This window comes from Coturnix japonica, chromosome 2, assembly GCF_054131305.1.
Source record: "Coturnix japonica strain WE chromosome 2, WE-NBRP24, whole genome shotgun sequence".
In the NCBI taxonomy this organism is placed as follows: domain Eukaryota; kingdom Metazoa; phylum Chordata; class Aves; order Galliformes; family Phasianidae; genus Coturnix; species Coturnix japonica.
This window is the reverse complement of record NC_140664.1, coordinates 41020288-41038923: the sequence shown is the minus strand read 5'-3', so window position 1 is coordinate 41038923 and position 18636 is coordinate 41020288. Positions and strand designations below refer to the sequence as shown.

The window sequence follows — 18636 nt, the reverse complement described above, 5'->3', positions numbered from 1 at the left end:
TCCTTTGGACACACTTCAACAACTTCATGTCCTCTTTGTGCTGGAGGCCCCAGGCTTGGATGCACTGCTCCAGCTGGGGCCTCAGGAGGGCAGAGAACAGCTAACAACTTCCCATTGCTGTGGCTGAGGACTTCCTTCCCCACCCTTCTTTGGGCTAAAATTGCTGGTGGTGCCGATTAACATCTCTTATCAGCTTTCTCAGTCACCTCCAGCACTTCCATCCCTAACTCCCAAAGCACAGTCTCACACCTAGAGGATGGTCCCACTGGCTCCCACGAGGTTCTGTGCTGTGATGGCCATCTCTTGTGGGCTTCATTTTCCCCACAGCAAAACACACAGCTTTTATTCAAACTGCACAACAAAAACAGCATATTCAACAGTGCCTTCGAAACAATGCAGCTGATTTGCAGCAGTTCTCAAGGCATCTGCCTGCCATGGCTATCCATAAGCAGAGCAGATAAAAACCTCTCTTTGAATAAAGTTATAATAAAGCACATGATTATGTATCTTGTTACAGTTAGACACATAAAGCACAGAAGCAGATGCTGTAAATATTGTTCTGAGGTCTTCTACTCACTGAGATGCGCAAGCAGAAACTTGATAGAAAAGAGATCTGAAAAGTGATCTATAAAAGATCTGAAAAGATCTATAGAAGTTTAAAATAGGTTTAAGAAAAAATGGACTGCTGTATGATAGCAGCTTAACTACTTCTAAATAATTACTTGCTGAAAGCCAGCACCCAACAGAACCAACAAGAAATTCCTGCCTTCTTGGAGCTAGGACCCTGCAATTGTTTCTTTAGGGGCAAAACCAACACATTTTGATTAAGCACACCACTGAAGCATTTAAAGTTGTGATATATAACATGAACTGACTGCACAATGAGAACACGAGCATTAACATACAGAATAGAGCAGCATACACAGGTAATTTTGGATGTAGATAGCCATTCATCGCAAGGACTGAACAATGCTAGCATTTCATTAGAAAACCACAAGACAGATAAGCACAGGAGAAGCAAGGCCATTGCCTATACATTGCTTCCTGTCCCAGTGAGGACCTACATGCTCCAACCTCATTGCAGGAACCAGTTTGGATGGGGGAAAGTTTTCTTTGAGAGAGAAAACCCATTGGGGCTCTCTTGAGGAATTATATGAAGAAGCTTAAAGATTAATGGGGTACATCACCACTTTATACAGTGCTTTGATCAAAACCCTGTTTGCCCGACTTCCTCACTGAGCTTTAATAAGATGTGAATGAGGAATTGATCTGGACACTTGAGTCTACAAGGAGTATTTCAAGGAACTTGAGGAAACTAGTTTATTGGCCATTAGGAATAAAAGCAAGCACAATGCTTGTACGCCGTGTTACCACAGTGCTGACAGCGGATCTCTTTTGGGATACATACCCAAGAACCAGCACTTACTTTGAAACAGAACTCTAAGGGCAACCACTAGTTTAAACACGACATTTTTTAAGGTTAAAGAAAAAAAAAATCTTTAGGCATTGATTTCCATAAGAGGCAATAATACAGTGTACTTTAATAAGTCACACTCAGCTTCTTGTAACTGACTTGGAAGTTGAAGAAAACCAAGATTTTTCCCCCTCTATTTCTACATTTTCCTCTAGCATTTCTACTTCAAATAAAGCAAACCATTCTTCTTTGCCACTCCCCTGGCTCTATCTTCTCCTTGATCAAATCTTGCTACAGTGCCCTCTACACATGTTATTTAGTATTAGGAAGGACACATTTTTTAATCCCAATTTCCTCCTCTAGTTCTAGCCCCAGTTCAGAGATATTATTTACCACCTTTACAACCCATCCAAATAAACCCAGCGGAATAAAATCGAGTCCATACCTGATGGGTTACTATAATGTAGTTGGTAATGGCTTCTCACCTTGCTTTCCTTCTCATTCTTGTTCTCCATTTCCAGCTCTTTTCCTTGACCCCAAATTCTGCCCCAGCTGGATCCATTATTTAACTCCACTTGCTTATTTATGAGTAGGTTGGAGCACTCACCTCTGCTCTCCTCCCCCTCTCAGATAACAACTATATCGCACAATTGCCATTATAGTGAATAAAAACTTTTCAGACTGCATGTTTGCTTTGGAGCTTTTTGTTTTCTATAAATAATAGGAGAAAAAATGAGAATGCTTTAGGTTTTCTCTACAGTACTTGTTTATGTTTCTGGAGGAAAACCCTCAGGGGTTCAGGGAGCCACAGGCTGCCTCCCTGCCGGTGCCCCATGTCCCCAGGGTAGGGCTCCGCGGTCACTGCTCAAATAGCAGCACGGAAGGAATTTTTGTTTGCTTTGCTTTCTCCTTTAGAAACAATGTGGACATAGGCCCTATGAAATCTAATCTACTACTATATATACATATACATATATATATATACAGAGAGAGAGAGAGAGAATATATTCTATGTTATTACAGTACATAATTTAAATATATTTGTGTTATTTATGTTATCTATGCATGTTTTGTATATATAAGAACGTAAACACATATGTTTATATATAAATAAACAGAAATATTTATGTATTGAAAAGTATATTTCACATACCCATGGGCTGCTCTGAAAGTAATGCCTCCTATTTATTTCCATGGAAACTACAACAGATACATAGACAGTAATAATACTATTTGATCGAAAAAAATCTCAGCTACAAAACACTCTATCTCAACATAGTCACCACCATTTGTTATGTATTTTCTCCAGTGAAAAACAAGAGTCTACATGCCATGCTTATAAAAATTTGTTCCAATAGAGGTGACCCATTATGGCTGTGGCCACAGCTGAAATATACTACCCACCGCCTCACTGTACTCACAGCCATTGGTTGGTCTCCATAAGCATTCAACAAGCATCAAAGAGTAGGTGCCATTTCTTGCAGATGAAGGAGTTCACCTTTGCTACATAAGCACTTCCATGTCATATGCCATTCTGTCACAATGCCCCTCTGCTGCCATCTGTCACACAGCAACAACATGAAACTAAATACTGGTAGGAAGGTTCAACCTCTACTGTCATACCACCAACATTCACCTCTGACTTTGTGGTCCAACGTCAAAGAATCAAAGAATAGGAGGCATTACTTCTGGAGAAGCTCTCGTACATTTCATATACATCACTTTCTAAATATTTAAAATTATATACATTAGACACTTCTGTCTTTACTTGGACATATTATGGATCTGACCTGATGCTTCATCACCTCTCTAGAACAGAACTAACAGGCAGCCTTCATTCATGTTAAATGACTGCAGCAGTCACTGCTGTACCACAATCCCACACCATGATCGAGCCTGCTTTTATTATTATTCATGCTCCTGAATATATCTATTAGCAGTCTGTGAGTCAATATGCAAGGAAACTGACCAGCTAAAATTCCACTTCTGAGGAATCCTTCTCTATCAAATACCACAGCAAACTTAAATAAACTCATAAACAAAAGAAAAGGAAAAAAAGTATTCAGTCCTCTTCCTCTGTGCCACGCAGATACTCTTGGCCATCCACATGGCAGCGTAGAGCTACTTGAGTTTACCAATGTAATGCATTACGATGTAATTCACACTACATTTAATACCACCTGAGTCACCACATTTTAACTTGATTCATATTTTAACAACTCTGTTAAAATGAACATGGCTGTTCCTTGATGCTTTGCGGCATGCCTCACTTCTGGCACTTCCCAGCATCCTAGAAGGAAGGGGTCAGCTTGGGTCTTCACATACTGTCAGAGGAAATATCAGTATGCAGGTCCTGCTTAAGCTGCAGCAAGAAGACTTGCAATGTTTTCTCTGAAAACAGCTGACAGGTGCATTTCAAAAACAATGCCTTTAAATGGTAACCTGCAAGGATTTCTAGAAATAAAAACAGAAATCAGGTAGTTTTGGAAGTGCATCACATGGCTAAAAGGCAGGCAGAACCCCGCTCTGAATTCAAGTTGTGTCCATGTTGTAAAAGGCAAACCATCACACGGGGCTTTGCAGAGGAAACAGTTTCCCAAGCTGATTTTCCAGACTTTTTTTCTAAGACACCTAAACCATGGCTGAAAAACACACGCTTCAAGTCTTCACATTTTTCAAACCTTAATCCCACCACCATCAGCCTGTTCTACAGAGACCACACAGCTTTGCACCATTCCATCTGCCTGCAAGGACAAGTGTTTTTCCAGCCCTCACAGTCCTGGAATTGTCTGATTACTGTGTATTTTTGTGTCACCCACTGATGTTAAAAGGCAATAGAAAGTATACGGATACTAACAGGCTTCTTTACTGAGCAGTTGCTTACCCAAACCCATGTGCTTACAGCATCTCTTCTTCCCACCGAAACACACTTTGAACAATTGAGTAGAAATGCAAACCAGGTCCAAACTGGATGTAGGGACAATTCCATTAACTGGTAATACAATTACAGAAAAAAGGCAACACATTTCTACATCAACTTGATAAAAGCCTACAGAAAGTCTCATCTCCCAGATGCAACAAACATGGTCTGCATTAATCTCCTAGCTATCAATTGTGACAGCCAAGACAAAGACTAAGAGAACAGTGCACAAGTTTGTTTTGTGGGTGTAAAACAAGAGCTTACACGGATGAGGTGGGCATGGGCTTCACAGCCAATAACTCAAAATCAGAGCAAGAGTATCAGACTTTAACAGAATCACAGAATCATTAAGACTGGAAAAGACCACTAAGATCACTTAGTCCAACCATCAGCCCATCCCATCATGTCCATTAACCATGTCCCTCAGTGTCACATCCACACAGTTCTTGAACACCTCCAAGGGCAGTAACCCTCCACTTCCCTGGGCAGCCTGTGCCACTGCCTCACTGCTCTCTCTGAGGAGAAATTTTCCTAACATCCAATCTGAACCTCCCCTGAGGCTGAGACCATTACTGCTCTCCTATTGCTGTTACCTGGGAGAAGAAGCTGAATCCCACCCCACTGTAACCTCCTTTCAGGGAGTTGCAGAGAATAATGTCTCTCCTGAGACTCCTTCTCCAGGTTGAACAATCCCAGCCCCATCAGCTGCTCCCCATAAGACCTGTGCTCCAGACCCTTCATATCATCACTGCCCTTCTCTGAACAGTCTCCAGGGCCTCGATGTCTTTCTTGCAGCAAGGGGCCCAATACTGAACACAGTACTCAAGGTGCAGCCTCACCAGTGCTGAGTACAGAGGGATGGTCACCTCCCTGCTCCTGCTGACTACTCCCTGCCACTTTTGAAGCATACTAGAAACACACAGAAAGAAATCAACAGCAACAAAAGCAGCATATGCAAACACATCCATTATGTATAGAGATGTATGTATTTGTGCGTACATGTGTACTTTGAAACAACTCAGGGTTCAGCTGAAGGGTACTGAGAAATCACCCTCTAAACTTCTCCAGAAATCCTTAATTTGAAACATATAAATGGACACGCACAGACACACAAAAGAGGAGCTTAAAATACAGCTGCGTTTTAGAGAAGTCATTCATTTATGCACTATGCTTCTGGCAGAGAGATGCAAAAGTAGCAACAGCATACACAGGTGCCAATTTACAGGGCAGCCCAGGAGCTGCAGCCCCTTCATTAGAGCTTCCAAGCACAACAGTTGCAACTTCACGGCCTCCCACTCCCCCTATAAAAAACAGCAGAACTCAAACAAATGACAACATCACCAGACACTGGTGTGTGTGCTTAAGGAGGAGGGATGGAGATGGAGTACTTTGATAGAATTGAAATGATCTGCCCCAGCTACAGAAGAGTACAGACGCATGTAATCAGTAAGCATATCAATTAATGAAGAATTTACTGGAAATGTACATGCTGCATCTGCGTGCTGCAACTTTATTTCCTAAACTAAAAATGGCACTAAGAACAGATCAAAGCACTTGTCCTCATTAGGGATTAAGTCCCTAGCAAGTTTGAAGGTTTTCAGATCAACTCACTAAAATTGGCTGAGTGAGAAACCAGGCGAATTTCTAAAAGCCTGGAAGAGCCATTTTTCTATGTGGATAATCCCAAAATAACAACAAGAACAGACTTCAATCTCGTGTCTTTCAACGTTACTTTCAGATCAAGGTATTGTGAGAAGTTGCAATCCCTTTCCTCCTCCCCCCCCTTAAATGCCTGAGAGGGGCTTACAAAGCATTCCCTGAAAACGTGATTATATATTTTACTATCGCAGCATTAATAAATCTCTTCTAGATCTGATAGAACGCAGTCGCTAACACTTGTCCCTTGAATCGAAAATACGATAAAAAATTATCTTGCACGTACATATTTGGCTACATGCCCTCAATGATTTCCTTCGAAAAACAGGGTGCTTTTATTGCTTCGGAAACAGAAAAGCAAAATAATAAGGGGGAAAAAAAATAAAGACACTGTGAAAGGGATGAACAGAAGGGCTTGGAAAGTGACTGAAAATCTACAACATAGCTAATTAGGTTCCAGCTTCTAACACAATAGTGGGTGTACCATGGTCTGTTATCAAGTTTATAGCCAAGGGCACAAGACAATACAACCCCACATTCAATTTAATTACAGCCTATGGCTTGTGCAGTAGTGGTGTGTTTCAAAGGGTTTAAGCACTCATTTATTTCCACACCACACATGAAATAAGGCAGCTCGCTGTCACACAGACTCACCAATTAGACCAAACAGTTTCTGATCTCTTGCTCTCTAGCAGGAGAGCGGTGGGCAATGGGAAATCTTTTACAGGATAATCACAGAAGACTTTCTTGTTAGAAAAAAAACAACTGCTGCCTTTAAGTTTGCGCAGTTCCCCTTTGATGCTCATAGAGGAAGAGTACTGACTTACTCTTTTGGGGTTCTATAGAGTTGTGGGAGTGTCAAAATACAGCTGTGATTCAATGATGCTGTCTTCCCTCTAATTGTATGTAAAAGCTCATGTTCATTTGACTTACATGAAATGGATCATCTCCTGCACTCTTCTTACCCAAAGCTGGACCAGGAAAGTTTCTGATTCCTTCACATGACGTAAATAAGTAAAAGGAATCTAACTTCTATAGAGTAAAAACATTATAGAAAACACTGTCTGAAATAGCTACGTACATCACGTTGATGCAACTAAGTTGACACAGCAACTGTATTTGGCTTTAAGCTCCAAAACCCAAATTCTACATGTGTGCAACAAAACACCATTCTCACATCTGAGAAATTCACCCCAGGTCACCTTTGAGCACACCCTGTCCTCCCTACCAGCTGCCTCAAGATGGAAGAGAAGAAGCAGCAGCTCCCATCCTGCACTCCAATGCACACACAGCCCCAGAGCCTGCAGTGGCCACTGAGCTTCATCTCTTTTCTGCTTCTCCAGCAGTCACCTCCTACCCAACCTCACGCTGGTTACAAAGAACATAGTTTGGGATATCCTATCATCATCAAAACAAAACAACAAAACAGCTCTGTTCAATGACTGGCCTTTAGAAGAATTCACAGTAAGGAACAGCATGGATTGAACACCGAAGAAAGCAATAGCCAAGGTTTTGCTATGGAGACTGTTAAAGACACTGGGTTTAGAGACAATACGTGTTTCATCTACTTCTCCATCCCCTGCCTCCCCAGGAATTAAGAGCAGCTTTGATGACCAGCAGCTATAACACATCCCTTCTACAATTAGTGTCATCCCACAAACATAAGTCTACTAGAAGAAACTTTTTCCTTTCGAGAAAAACATAAAAAATAAAAATCAACTATGAAACAAACAGCCTCAAAGGCAGGTGCAATTTTAAGCTCTTTGTATCCTCACTTCAAGATTTTAAATCAGTGTTTCTATTAGAACAGACACGAAGTACATCTTGCAAGCTCTGCTAATCCGCCAACGAAAGGGGATGGCACTGACTAGACAGTGGTGTAACCAAAACTAACCTCAGAAGCGAAATAAACAGATACACTCTTAGAAGAATTAACAAGCTATTTAGCAGTCATCAGTCTTAATAGCTGCCGTCCTTTAAGCCGCTGAGATAGAGCTCAGATAGAGAACTGGTCCACCTATTATCCACAGAGAAATAAAGCCCCGCTTCATAGCATTGCTCCTGCAAACATTCCTGATGCTTTCTGATGAGTTCTCCTATTCTACACATGGGAAGCTCCTGATGACAATTTTTGTCAGAGCACTGTAAAATCCTATGAACAACAGGTGACTTTTTTGTGGCAGTTTTTGGAAACATGGGACATCCTCATACCAAAGATAAAGTCTATTACCCACCTCTAAGAGGAAAAAAAGGAATGATGAGAGCTAGACTAACTTATTAGTTGCTTTGATTTGCTACTATTTGTGGTTTCTCTCTAACCATTTCATCACGTAATACTGTTCTGCTTTCTTTTGAGAAACCTTCAGTCAGAACAAGATTTCTGGGTCTGGTCAAAGAAAGTGGAAGGCAGCAAAAGAAACAAAAGAAAACAAACAAAAAAAGCCAGCCCTGGGTTTAAACCAGCAAGAAAAAACACTGAAGGATTCCCCAGAGCACCCAAGACAAAAGCGCATGAGCCGTGCTTGTGACATCCTCTGAACATCTGGTCATTTAAGAGCTGATAAACTCTCCACAAGCAGTCAGAGACTGAGTTACAGACCAACATGACAGCATAATTCTGAAGCGACCCATGACTCCCTTCACCCACAGCGGAAGCCGATCTATTTCCTTAGACCTATTTTTGGGAATAACTACTGTAGAAAGCTCAGCATCTACCAGGCCTATAAATCTCAACAGCTACCACCACATTGCAGCATCAAAAGCTTAAACTTCAGCTATTGTTCATCTTTCACTACCACGAGAGATGAACAACAGCCAAATTACATCCCTCTGTCATCAACTTGAGCTGAAACACTGCTGTCAGTGGCAAGAAAATTGCTACACTTCAGAGCAAACGGGGACTGAAAAGCAAGTTGTGCCATGATGGCACAGTGTGCTTAAAGCATGCTACATAATGCAGCTCTCACAGCTGCAACCTAAGGATCAAGATGATCATTCAAAGCACCTTTTCCAACTCTGAGGGAGGCTCCTGCAAACCAAGTGTTAACAACTCATCTTGGGGCTAAAACTAACGAACGCCACAATAGAAAAGAGCAAAAGCAGCATCCCTGCTCAGATTCTTTGAAGCTCATACTCAGAGCAAACTCAATACCTCCACTTAGTGCCTTCTCTTAACCTTTTCCATACCTTGCTCAAGGTACTGATGCTGTAAGAATGCACACAGATAAACCCACTCCAATGCCTGTCCATCGCATTGCCACTCATTGAGCAGGGTGTTACACCAGGCCATAGGACAGCAGTGTGTACCCTCGGGAAGGATAACTGCCAACACACACAACTAACTTCAGGGAATTGGTGATATTTGTCAACAGCATAATTTAGCACCCACATGGCTTCATAAGATGCATTCAGTAAAAGGGCCCAGAAAGTCTTTGTTTATAATGAAGCAACCAAGGCATTTCCTGGGGATTAATGACCAGCTGGGAGAGCCGATGACTGGGGGCTGTGCTGTGGGCCATTAAACCCAGCCAGCCACTAATTTCCCCAGGAAATGCCTTGGGCCCTGATCTATACTGTACTATATCTAGTATAAAAGGTAGCCAGGGAGAAAAAGTCTAGCATTAACATTTACCCAAGGAAACTATTGAACAGACAAGATTTTATCACATCCCAGAAGAAGCACATAAGTTAAAACAAGCTAAAAACGACAAGAGAAGAATTGGTGATTAAAACAAAAAATAAAACAAGCTTCCCTCTCCTCAAGACTTAAATTAATGAGTTCTGTAGCAAAGGCGAGATATAGCTACAGAAGTGGCTGGGTAGCTTGTTTAGCTCATTAAATTGTGAATGGAGATGAACATTTCCATATAATTACTTCTGAAGCCCACACTGTCTCGTAGCCTCGCTGATTGCTCATTTTCTTCCCCGCTGCAGTTAAGAAAACAGCACATAGCTGTGCACACCGCCACCTGTTTGAGATACTTCTCTCCTCCTCCAAGTCACAGAACCATAGAACAACTTGAGTCACCAGCCACTAGTGAGAGTCACACAGCACAAAAACAGCTACACAACAAGTGGATCCTGCCTCACATGAGCTGGTTACAGAGTTGAAAGGTGTGGGCCAGGCTGTAGGCCCAGTGCCTTTGGTTCCCACCTCCTTGCTGCACAGGTTGAGGATGCATGATGCTCTTCCCATCGGGTCCCTGTCCTTGCATGCAAAACCTTCCTGAGCACCGTGCTGAGAGTTTCAAAATTACTCCCAAGGTTGTTAAAAACAAGTGAACGAGGAGCGCAGGGTTAAAACTCAGCCACAAGCTTTAGCTGATACCTGAAATAATGAGCCAGAACAAAAGCTCTGTCTGCACACAGCCAAGCCTCCCAGCCATTCACAGACACCAGGAGATCAAACCCCACTGACTAGGTCAAAGAACATACCAGAAAGGAGGGGGCATTGGTATTCTAAAGACCACGGATGCTTATGCAGGCATTCCCAGGCCTCTCCCCTAGCCAGCCCCGAGGTGGCCAAGGAGCTGAAAGCCCTCGATGGGGTCACTCAGTCCAGAACTGGTATTTCCACTTGGGAGCAGCTCAGGCATGTCGGAGAGCTGTGCTCACCCACAACGGGCTGCGACCCGACCGCTGTTATTGGGCGTCGTGGGGGTGGGAGTCACACAGGGCAGCGAGCAATGAGGTTATGGCCTGAAACATGAGATTGTATGGGGCATGACGTTGGTGCCGAGGTCTATAGACAGAGCAGGAATGACTTCCAAACTTAAAGCAAAGGGTAAAAGTGTAGCGAGGCTCCAACTGAAGCCCAGTAGCTCCTGTGACCAAAAACCCTACGACAGGGCAGTGCATGGGCCAGGCAGCAGGTGGTGGGCATGCAGGCAGAACTGGGCCTGGTTCTGCAGCTCAGCTCCGCCTCATTTTGCGCTGCTGTATATTTGGCCACTATGGCAACTAATGCAACTCAAGTCAATTTGCCTCATAAAAAAAAAGGGGGGGGGGGAAGAAAAAAAAAAAAAAAAAAAGAGGATCACTGCCAGGAAACAGAGCTATTTTAAATAAACAAATACAAGATGAATGCAATTGCCATATTAACCCTCTTGTTAACTTCTGAAGTTTAAAATTACACCCTCATTACTAGTGTGTAATTGAGTATTCTCCTGGCTGTTTCCTGCATTTGAGGTTATTCAAATAGTTCATTAGCACATCAAGAACACCACACACACTAATGATATCAGACGCCCTTATCTACTACTTTGGCCCGACTTTCAGAACTCAGAACTCAAATCTTCCGCAAAAAGGAGGGGGTGGGGGGGGGAAGAAAAAATAAGGAGGGAAAGAAAGTAAAACAGAGGGTAAGGGGGGCAAGCAGCAGCTGCGTGGATGGGGTCGCCAGCTTGCCTTATTCTCTTTTTTTTTTTCCTCCTTTTTCCGGTTACCTGTGTGGGGGAAACAAGAGCAGGTGATACTACAGTGGGTGAGGTGGTGCTTCTGTGCCCGTTGGCTTCGGGCAGGAGGTGAGGCAGGGGGTCGTGTTTCACTGAGACCACCACCAAGGCAGGCACAGCGGCGGCGTCTGGGGGCTCGGCGGGGCGGCAGCACAGTCTTTTGGGGGAGGCGGAGGGCCCACAGGCCTCACCGCCAGCCACGGCCCCCGCTGGGAACACGGCCTCGTAGAGGGCCCGCTTGGCTGGGGCCACTGCGGCCACTTCTGCCTTCACCGGCGCAGCGTCGCCGTCTTTGGGCAGCACGTAGGGGTTGGCGGTGGGCGGCTGGGGCCTCAGCCCACCATTGAGGGCAGCAGAGGCGTAGCAGGCCCCGCCAGCGGGGTGGTGGAGGAGGTGGTGGTGGTGGTGGTGGTGGGGAACGGGGTGGTGATGGGGTGGCAGAGGCGGTCCCCCCAGCTTGGTGCCGATGCCGGCGATGCTGTTGAGGGTGGCGATGGAGACGGCGCCGATGCAGTGGTTGGTGTAGGTCTTGGAGAGCTTGGCCGCCTTGGAGAGCATCTGCATGCGGGTGCCCAGCAGGTTCTTGCCGATGGCCTTGTTCTCGTACCAGGTGACGTCGCCCTCACTGCAGTGGTCCCGCGGGCGCTGGAAGAAGGCCTTGCACAGGGGGTTGCGTTTGGAGAGGTACTTGACAAAGCTGGCGTAGGGGCAGAACTCGGTGCCGGTCTCGTACATGCGAGGCAGGTTCTCCTCGTCACTGCTCTCCGCCCGCTTCTTGCTCCAGGAGGACGAGCGTGACTTGTGGTAGGGCCCCAGCGCCTTGATGTAGACAAACTTGCGGCCGTCCTCATCCACTGCCAGTCCAAAGGAGTCCTCCTCCAGCTCCCGCTGGTTCTCCCGGCCCCGCGTGCAGAAATACATGCAGGTCTCGAACCAAACCTTATTGAGGAGCCCGAAGGGGCTCTGAGTGCTGAAGACGCTGCAGGTGTAGAGCTTGCGGAGGTCGGCGCGGGCGATGGCCTGCTTCTGCACCACCGGCCCCGCGCCCTTCTCCTCCAGCTTGCGGATGACGGCGGCCAGCGTCAGGTTGGCGGCTCGCAGCTCGGGGTCCTTGGTGAGGTCGAGGGTGCGGCAGTAGGGCGGCTCGTTGAGGTAGCGGTTGAGGGAGCTGCGGATGCTGATGAGGGACGACTTGGAGTAGAGCTGTCCGCTCTTGGAGCGCGCCTCGGCGTAGAAGGAGCGCAGCACCCGGCACAGCGCCCCCTTGTCCATGGTCTCGAAGTCGGGGCTCTGCGCCTTCTCGCTCAGGTACTCGCGGAAGATGCGCACGGCGTAGCGGGTGGCCAGCCGCGTGTTCTCGCTCAGCTGCGCCCGCTCGGGCCGCTGCAGCAGCAGAGCCGCCTCCAGCTCCGAGTCCTCCGCCGCACCCCCGGGGCCAACGCCGCCGCCCCCCGGGGCTGTCGCCGCGGTTCCCCCCGGGGCTGCCCCGACGACGCCGCCGCCGCCGCCGCCGCTCGGCGTACGGCCCGGGGCGGGCGGCACGGGCTCGGGCTCCTCCTCGCCGTCCCAGTCCAGACCCATCTCCTCTTCCTCCTCCTCCTCCTCCTCGTCCAGCAGCAGCCCCCCATCGGCTCCGTCCTCCTCCTCCTCGTCCCCCGTTATCTGCACCTCCTGGATCTCATCCTCCTCCTCGCCCTCCTCTTCCTCCCCAGCGCTGCAGTAGCGATGCGGCCGGGGGGCTCCTCGCCCGCGGCCCGGCGGCCGCTCCCCCGCGCCGTACCCGCCGCCGCCGCCGCCTCCCCCTCCACCGCCGCCGCTGCTCCATTCGCCGCCGCCGCCGCTGCCAGGCATTCTCGCCATATTGCCGTCTCCCTGCCAGTCCTCGGGCAGGGCGCATGCGCTATATTGGACCGCAGCGCTGGAGCGCTTTTGTGTTTAATGACCTTCAGCTACCGGGAGGCAAAGCCGGGCTCTTAAAGGGGCCGCGCTCCCAGTGGCGGCGGCGGGGAACGGACGGGGCGGGTCGGGAGAGGCTGCGAGAGAACGGGGATGCGGGGAGCACGCAACGAGCTGCTCACCTCGAAGCCGCCCCGTCCGCAGAAGGGGATGGGCGAGGAAACAGCCGTCGGAAACAAGCGCCTGTCCCCCGGCGGCTTGAATTCCTCTCTGTCAACCTAACGCTGTCTCGAAGTCTCCAAGAGCTCCCAAAGACGGGGATGCCGAAAACGCAGAGCAGAAAGACCGCTAAAGGGCAGGAGCTGAAACGGGATGGTCGTTAAGGTCCCTTCCAGCCTAAGCCAACCTATGAATCTACAATTATATGATGCTATCCTGCTGTTTCCCAAACGAGCTCTTCTGAAGAGCCGTAGTGACCCACCCAAGGAGACACAGAACTGCAGGGCTTGCAGTGCGTGCATTTTCAATGGAGATCTTCTTTTTCCTTTATTGTTGCAGTAAATGCTAAAAATGACACAGCTGCTATTAGCCTCCCAACCCGATTCTGTATTAAGGTCATACAAGTGATAAAGCCACTTTGTTATTTTATTTTCTTAAAACTGTTCTTTTCCCTTTCTTTTCCTCCTCTCCTCTCCTCTCCTCTCCTCTCCTCTCCTCTCCTCTCCTCTCCTCTCCTCTCCTCTCCTCTCCTCTCCTCTCCTCTCCTCTCCTCTCCTCTCCTCTCCTCTCCTCTCCTCTCCTCTCCTCTCCTCTCCTCTCCTCTCCTCTCCTTCCTCTTTTTCTCTCCACTCCATTCCTTTCCTCCCTTCCCTTCCCCTTTCCTCTTTCCTCTTCCCCTTCTCCTTCTCCTTTCCCTTTCCCCTTTTCCCTTTTTCCCCTTTCCCCCTTCCTTTTCCCTTTCCTTTTTTTTCCCTTCAATCTTTCCCCTTTTTCTCCTTTCCTCCTTTTTTTTTTCTTTTTCTTTTTTCCCATTTTCTTTTTTTCCCCTTCTCCATTTCCCCTCCTCTTTTTTTCCTTTTCCCCTTTCCACCTTAATTTTTTTTTTTTTTTTTTTCCCAAGAGGTTTTCAGAGCCACATGAGTGCAAAAGGTAATTGAACATTTTTTTTCCCCCTAACTTTAAAAAAAGATGAACACCAGGTTGACAGCTTCTGTACTTGGATGTTCATTTAATCACCATTTCCTGATTACAGGAGGTGAACTGTGTTGACAGACTCAGAGATGAATATGGAGCCAAGTATAGGAATAGTAAGTATAAAAGACATAAAGAACTTGAAGTGAGGTTGGAGGGGGAAAATATACATGGAACATCCATATTATACACATCAGTTGGAAGCACCTCAACAGCCAGAGGGAATTCAGGGAATTGCAAATGAAGTTTTTAGGGTGCTGCAGGCGACCATAATTGGGAAGACACCCATATAACATATATACCTGTATAACCTATATGTATATGTGTGTATGTGTATGTTAATCACATAGGCATGCAAGCTGCCTGTCTCTCTACGTCCATAAAGATAAAATATAGCTTCCTCAGTTGTATTCCTGAAGCTTCAGCTCTCAAGCTATGCCAGGTAATGGAGCTGTGCCTCACAGCTGCACTGAGCCATACAAGGCTGTCTGACTGAGGCACACCGACATCACGCTTAGACCCATCACACCCTCCATCAGAGGACTATCAGAGTTTTGTCCTGTAGTGAGCCCTACACAGGCAGAGCCTTCCCCTGTGACTCAGGGCTTGAGGCTGGTGCCAATGTAAGCTCTGTCCACACAATAAGTTTTATTACTGCTGTCAGAGGAGAAGATGTAATTACCCACAGAGCACTAATAATGCACCTGCCCCCACTAGGACTGAAACCCCAGGACCCGATTATTTTCCTTCCTTTCATATTCAAGGAGATTGATTTATATGTAACCGAATTAGCACTCCAGGTTAAGATCCGAAACCAAAGGATCCTTCTCCCTGTGTCAGCTGATTCACAACACAGGTAACACTGTAACCAAATCGTTTCAGGCTTTTCCTCACTTCTTTTTTTTCCAGCTCCTCTACCCCACCTCCCCTGTTCTCACTCCTGGCAGGCACAGAGCCCCGGACAATCAGACCATTGTCTGACGCTCTCTGCAGCCTCATTCTCCTACAGATCTAATGCGGGCACTCCTCATGTAGCCCCAGACATGGCTATTTGACTTGCATCCACCTGAGGCTCTATATTCCCGGCAGGTGTTTCACAAAGCTTCACTAAGAACTAAAATGGTATCCACCCCAAGAGCCAAGGAGCAAAGCAAAGCCACCAGACCACTTTGTTCCTTGGGATCCAGGCGAGATATCTAAAAAAGATTTTAAAAAACAGTGCTCAGAACAAGCACGTTGGTTAGTTTTAAGGCTGTTCACGTGGCATGGTTTTAAGAAAACTGCTTTTTCTCCATGTTTTGTACTGTTAGTTTGAATACGATAAACACATTCTTAAAGCATGCTAATATATTTTCTAAACACAGGCTATTTTCCCTGTAAAGGCAGGCAATGCAGCAATTGGTAGGAAAAATCCACAGAGACACCACAGAACCAGGAGGCAAACAATGCTCAGATGCCTGGTAAATTCACTCAGGGAAAAAGCGTGTCCCAGAAGTCCTTCTCCAGACACACTCCAATTTGAGAGGAGATTTTCTAGCATTTCAGAACAGTCACTTCAAACTGCTTATTCCATTTGCCTTGTATTCTTTCGCTTGTAGATACAATGATTTTGGTTGTTCCGTTGCTTCTCGATACCAGGGACAGCTGATGTTGACAGACTACGTGCTATAACAGATTACAAATCTCTCTTATTTTAGTTAGTTAGTTTGTTTGTTTAGATTAGAGGTTCCTATCTGGGCTGCAGCAAAAGAGATTTGCACAACCCAACAAAGGAGACACTGATTTAGGAAAGTGGTGCTGTATCCATCACAGCCAAGTTGCTGCTGTCCTTAATGAATTTTAACACACAAAAGCTATTGCACCTATGGGAGAGTCCTGTTGTGAAGTGCAGGCGGTAGCGGTGCACATCAAAGCCCCAGCTGCAGCCAACACACAGTGGGATGAAGGCAGCATCCAGCCTGCCTGCCCTGAGCCCCATGCCATGGGTTGGGAGCACGCTGCTGAAGTGTGCCCACAGTTCTACCACAGCTATTTGCTGCTTTTAACTCACATTTCTTTTTCTTACTCTTTCGCAGAAGCAGTATTTTGCTCTGCTGAGGAAAGCTGATTTCCTCATTGCTCTGTTTTGCAAGCAAAATGAAGAAAAACTGAGTCATCATCTTTGCAAGGCAGCACACTTGGCAAATTAAATGCCAAGACTTTGCGAATTGCTGTTATTTGCAGTGTCAAGCAGCTGGAGCATTTTTTTTGCTTATAAACATACAGACAGCTGCGTTGTCAGACAGATTGAATAGAGTCAGGTAGCAAATTGCATCACACGGCGCAGAGGTTTTAAGGGTCTTTTAATTTGTGCAGGGTGCAGGTTGCCAGCAGGCGTATTAATGTTCTATTTATCTGAGTTTGCATTTGTGTTTGTCTTTGTTTCTGTGCTGATGATGGCTTTGGAAACAAATCAGCTGCTCTGTAATGCACAGCGGTGGCTCCAGCAGTCGTGTGTAGGAGCTGCTGACACTGAGCAGCCCAATACATCGGGGACACGGTATTTATCCTTTGCAGAGAGAAAGGGCTCTTTGTGCCCTGGTAATAATGCAGGTCAGCCTGTAGTCCTCCTCAGTAAACTCTACCCTGAGGAGAAGATTTGGAACGACCAAGGCAGTGACTCAGGAAAGAAACCTCAAAAGAGAGATCCCTGTGAAACCACTAAGCCCTGTTTATAGGTATTCTTGGTCTGTGGAAGCACAAGTTTTGCTTTTAATAGCATTTTTAGTGCTACGTAGTAGAGTATAAATTAATACTCTGTTGGATGTGGACTTCTCAAAATCCCATATTCCGTTCATAATCTTCCAATAAAAGTTTATTTTGAACTATAATTTGGGGCTGGAAGTCAAACGGGGCTGGGTAAAATCTGCAAATGCAACAGGGAAGGAACAGCCGTACTGCAGCACTGCTGCTTAAGATGTCTTAAACATTCCCTTATGAAAAAAAAGGAAGAAATACCTGAATCCTCACAGTGTAACAAACACTATTCCAGTGGTTGATGACCCTGCTCTGACCCTGGTCTGGAGGTTGGTAACCCTGCCCATGGAAGGGAGGTTGAAACTACATGATCTCTGAGGTTCTTTTCAACCCAGACCATTCTATGATTCTATGAAAAAGAAAATACTGATGTTGAGACTGTGACGAATTGCACTCCCCACCTTGTTTCTATACTGTGTGGGCTCAGCTTTATCTTGCTTATTCTCTCCATCTCCAGGGAGTAAGGCATGGTACCGGTGCTCTCCAAGGTGGGGCTCAGTGCCCCAGTCCTGTGTGGGGCCAGAGCTGGGGACTCACCCAAATCCACTCGCTCACAGCAGGCTTTGCTCAAGATTGGATCCTCGAGGGATAGGCAGCAGCTGGCCTTTGGCACCGCCTGCAAAAGGGAATCTTCCTCCCACTGATGGCGAATGGCTTCAGAGCCTCTTTACACTGTGGATTCACTGTCAGTATACTTTTGTTTTGACTAAGTGACTGAAATAAACTGATTATTCCCCTTTTCCACCAGTATTATGTCTATGTCATAGTGGATTTGGAAATTCCTTTTCAGGTATTTATATAGCAAAAAATCCAGAACCAATGGCCTGTCTGCTTGGATTTTCTTCCCTCGATTGAGTTGTCTCAGCCGGGTTGACACAAACCCCTTTTAAGCAACTTTAGAAGTGGCCGAGTTCAGCTGAACCATGCAGAGCATGACACGAGCCTGCCCACAAGTGTCAGAGTGCCATGCAGGCTGTCACCCTGCCCACCTTGCTCCTGCTGGACCCGGAACCTACCATCAAAAATCACTGCTTCAGTCTCCCCCATTTCATTTGGTAGAATGTTGGCAAAGCTGTCCTGGGCAATTTTTGCACCTATTTGCTTTTAAATCATTATTTGGACACAATGGTTTCCGGCCCTACTAATGGAATTCCTCATTCCCTTCTCTATGTGTGAGATGCTAAAGGACCTCTAGTTATCCTGTGAGAACAGGAATCATCTATGTAACATCTGCATCACAGATCACGTTGACTTGTAAAGCAGTGTTTGAGAAGACAGGAATATATTCATGTATCATGTGGAAGAAGGAT

The 18636-nt window shown here is 46.2% G+C and overlaps 1 protein-coding gene across 8 annotated transcripts in view; it reads right to left on the bottom strand.

Annotated features, from left to right (window-relative positions):
• KCTD1 (potassium channel tetramerization domain containing 1) overlaps window positions 1-18636 on the bottom strand; it is a 93918-nt gene that overhangs the window by 50102 nt on the left and 25180 nt on the right. For 2 of the 8 annotated variants that reach the window (XR_014942598.1, XM_085537486.1), the window contains exon 1: window positions 11435-13414. The exons of 2 other annotated variants lie outside the window; for them this stretch is intronic. Coding sequence is in view for 2 of the 6 variants with exons in the window: in XM_085537486.1 (XP_085393612.1) it covers window positions 11435-13303 (1869 nt within the window). In the remaining 4 variants the exon portion in view is untranslated. Of the gene's footprint in view, window positions 1-1859; window positions 1980-11434; window positions 13415-18636 lie in introns of those variants that run through there. 4 more of the 8 variants (XR_014942599.1, XR_014942600.1, XM_015855479.3 and 1 more) reach the window with 3 other exon arrangements.